This window comes from Amphimedon queenslandica, unplaced genomic scaffold (assembly GCF_000090795.2).
Source record: "Amphimedon queenslandica unplaced genomic scaffold, v1.1 AMPQUscaffold_495_Cont27486, whole genome shotgun sequence".
Taxonomy (NCBI): Eukaryota; Metazoa; Porifera; class Demospongiae; order Haplosclerida; family Niphatidae; genus Amphimedon; species Amphimedon queenslandica.
Window position 1 is genome coordinate 1 of NW_003559153.1, and position 988 is coordinate 988.

The 988-nt window shown below is 35.3% G+C and overlaps 1 protein-coding gene across 1 annotated transcript; it reads left to right on the top strand.

The window, feature by feature from the left end:
- Nucleotides 1-6: 6 nt before the first annotated feature.
- LOC109593629 (uncharacterized) lies at nt 7-832 on the top strand. The gene is made up of 2 exons (XM_020008629.1): nt 7-222; nt 439-832. The coding sequence occupies exons 1-2, from the start codon at nt 60-62 to the stop codon at nt 669-671; spliced, it is 396 nt and encodes a 131-aa protein (XP_019864188.1). The 5' UTR covers nt 7-59; the 3' UTR covers nt 672-832.
- Nucleotides 833-988: the final 156 nt, after the last annotated feature.

Genomic DNA, 988 nt, shown 5'->3' on the forward strand with positions numbered 1-988 from the left:
ATGTAATCCCCACTTCTATTTTTGAGACTGAAACACTAAATTGCTCTAAAACTACTACCATGCCTATAGCTACCTCTACAAAGGCTGCTGCTAGCACTTCATATTGTGCATATACATCAACTGAAACATTTACAACAACTGAAGTATTATGTTTACCTTCTTCTTCGTCTCCTTCAATCACGGTAACCGCCGATGTGCCTGTTGTTAGTGCCTCTGCAGTAGGTCAGTTTATACTGCACACATTCCATTCCTTATTTTGCAATAATGTATAGATATATAGTTAGTATAATAATGCAAAGCTAATCATAACTGGTGTGGAGGAGTAGCATTATGCTTCATTAGCTGCTTTATGTCTCTTGGGGATTTTTCTACTCTATAATAAAATAATTTTACACGCTATCATTCTTTGTTCTTTCCCTCTCTTTTTTGTTATCACAGGTGCTGCTGGTGCTTCAGTAGCAGGACTTGTTATTGTTGCTCTAGTGCTGATTGTAGTGTTTTTCTTTGTGATATTGCAGTGCAGAAAGAGAGGGAATAATGGTCCTAATAATAACAACCTTTCTGTTCAAAACCCTAACTACATTGCAGAAGGACTTCATGAGCCTCGTGAATCAAGCACCATTGCAAGTGTTAATGTACAAAACATATCATCAAATCATTATGTTACTTAAATGTCTGTGCAAATACATCTGTTACTGTAACTAGTCTTAGTGTTTGTATGATATGCACATCTTGTCAGTTTCTTAAAATTATGTATTGTATGTCATCCTATGGCTGAGGATTTTTTTATCATTTTATAATTACTACTCAAATAAAGTGCTAATTTAGACAAGAAAATGTGTTCTTTTGCCCTCTTTAGCTAAGTTGCTTCAATTTTTAGGCAGCAACTGAAACCCTGGTTCAATTTCCAAAATTTTTGCATTATTTTATGGGCGCTGTAGTCTTACTATATCCATTGTTGTGAGTCACGGAGAATATTTCCGAGTCA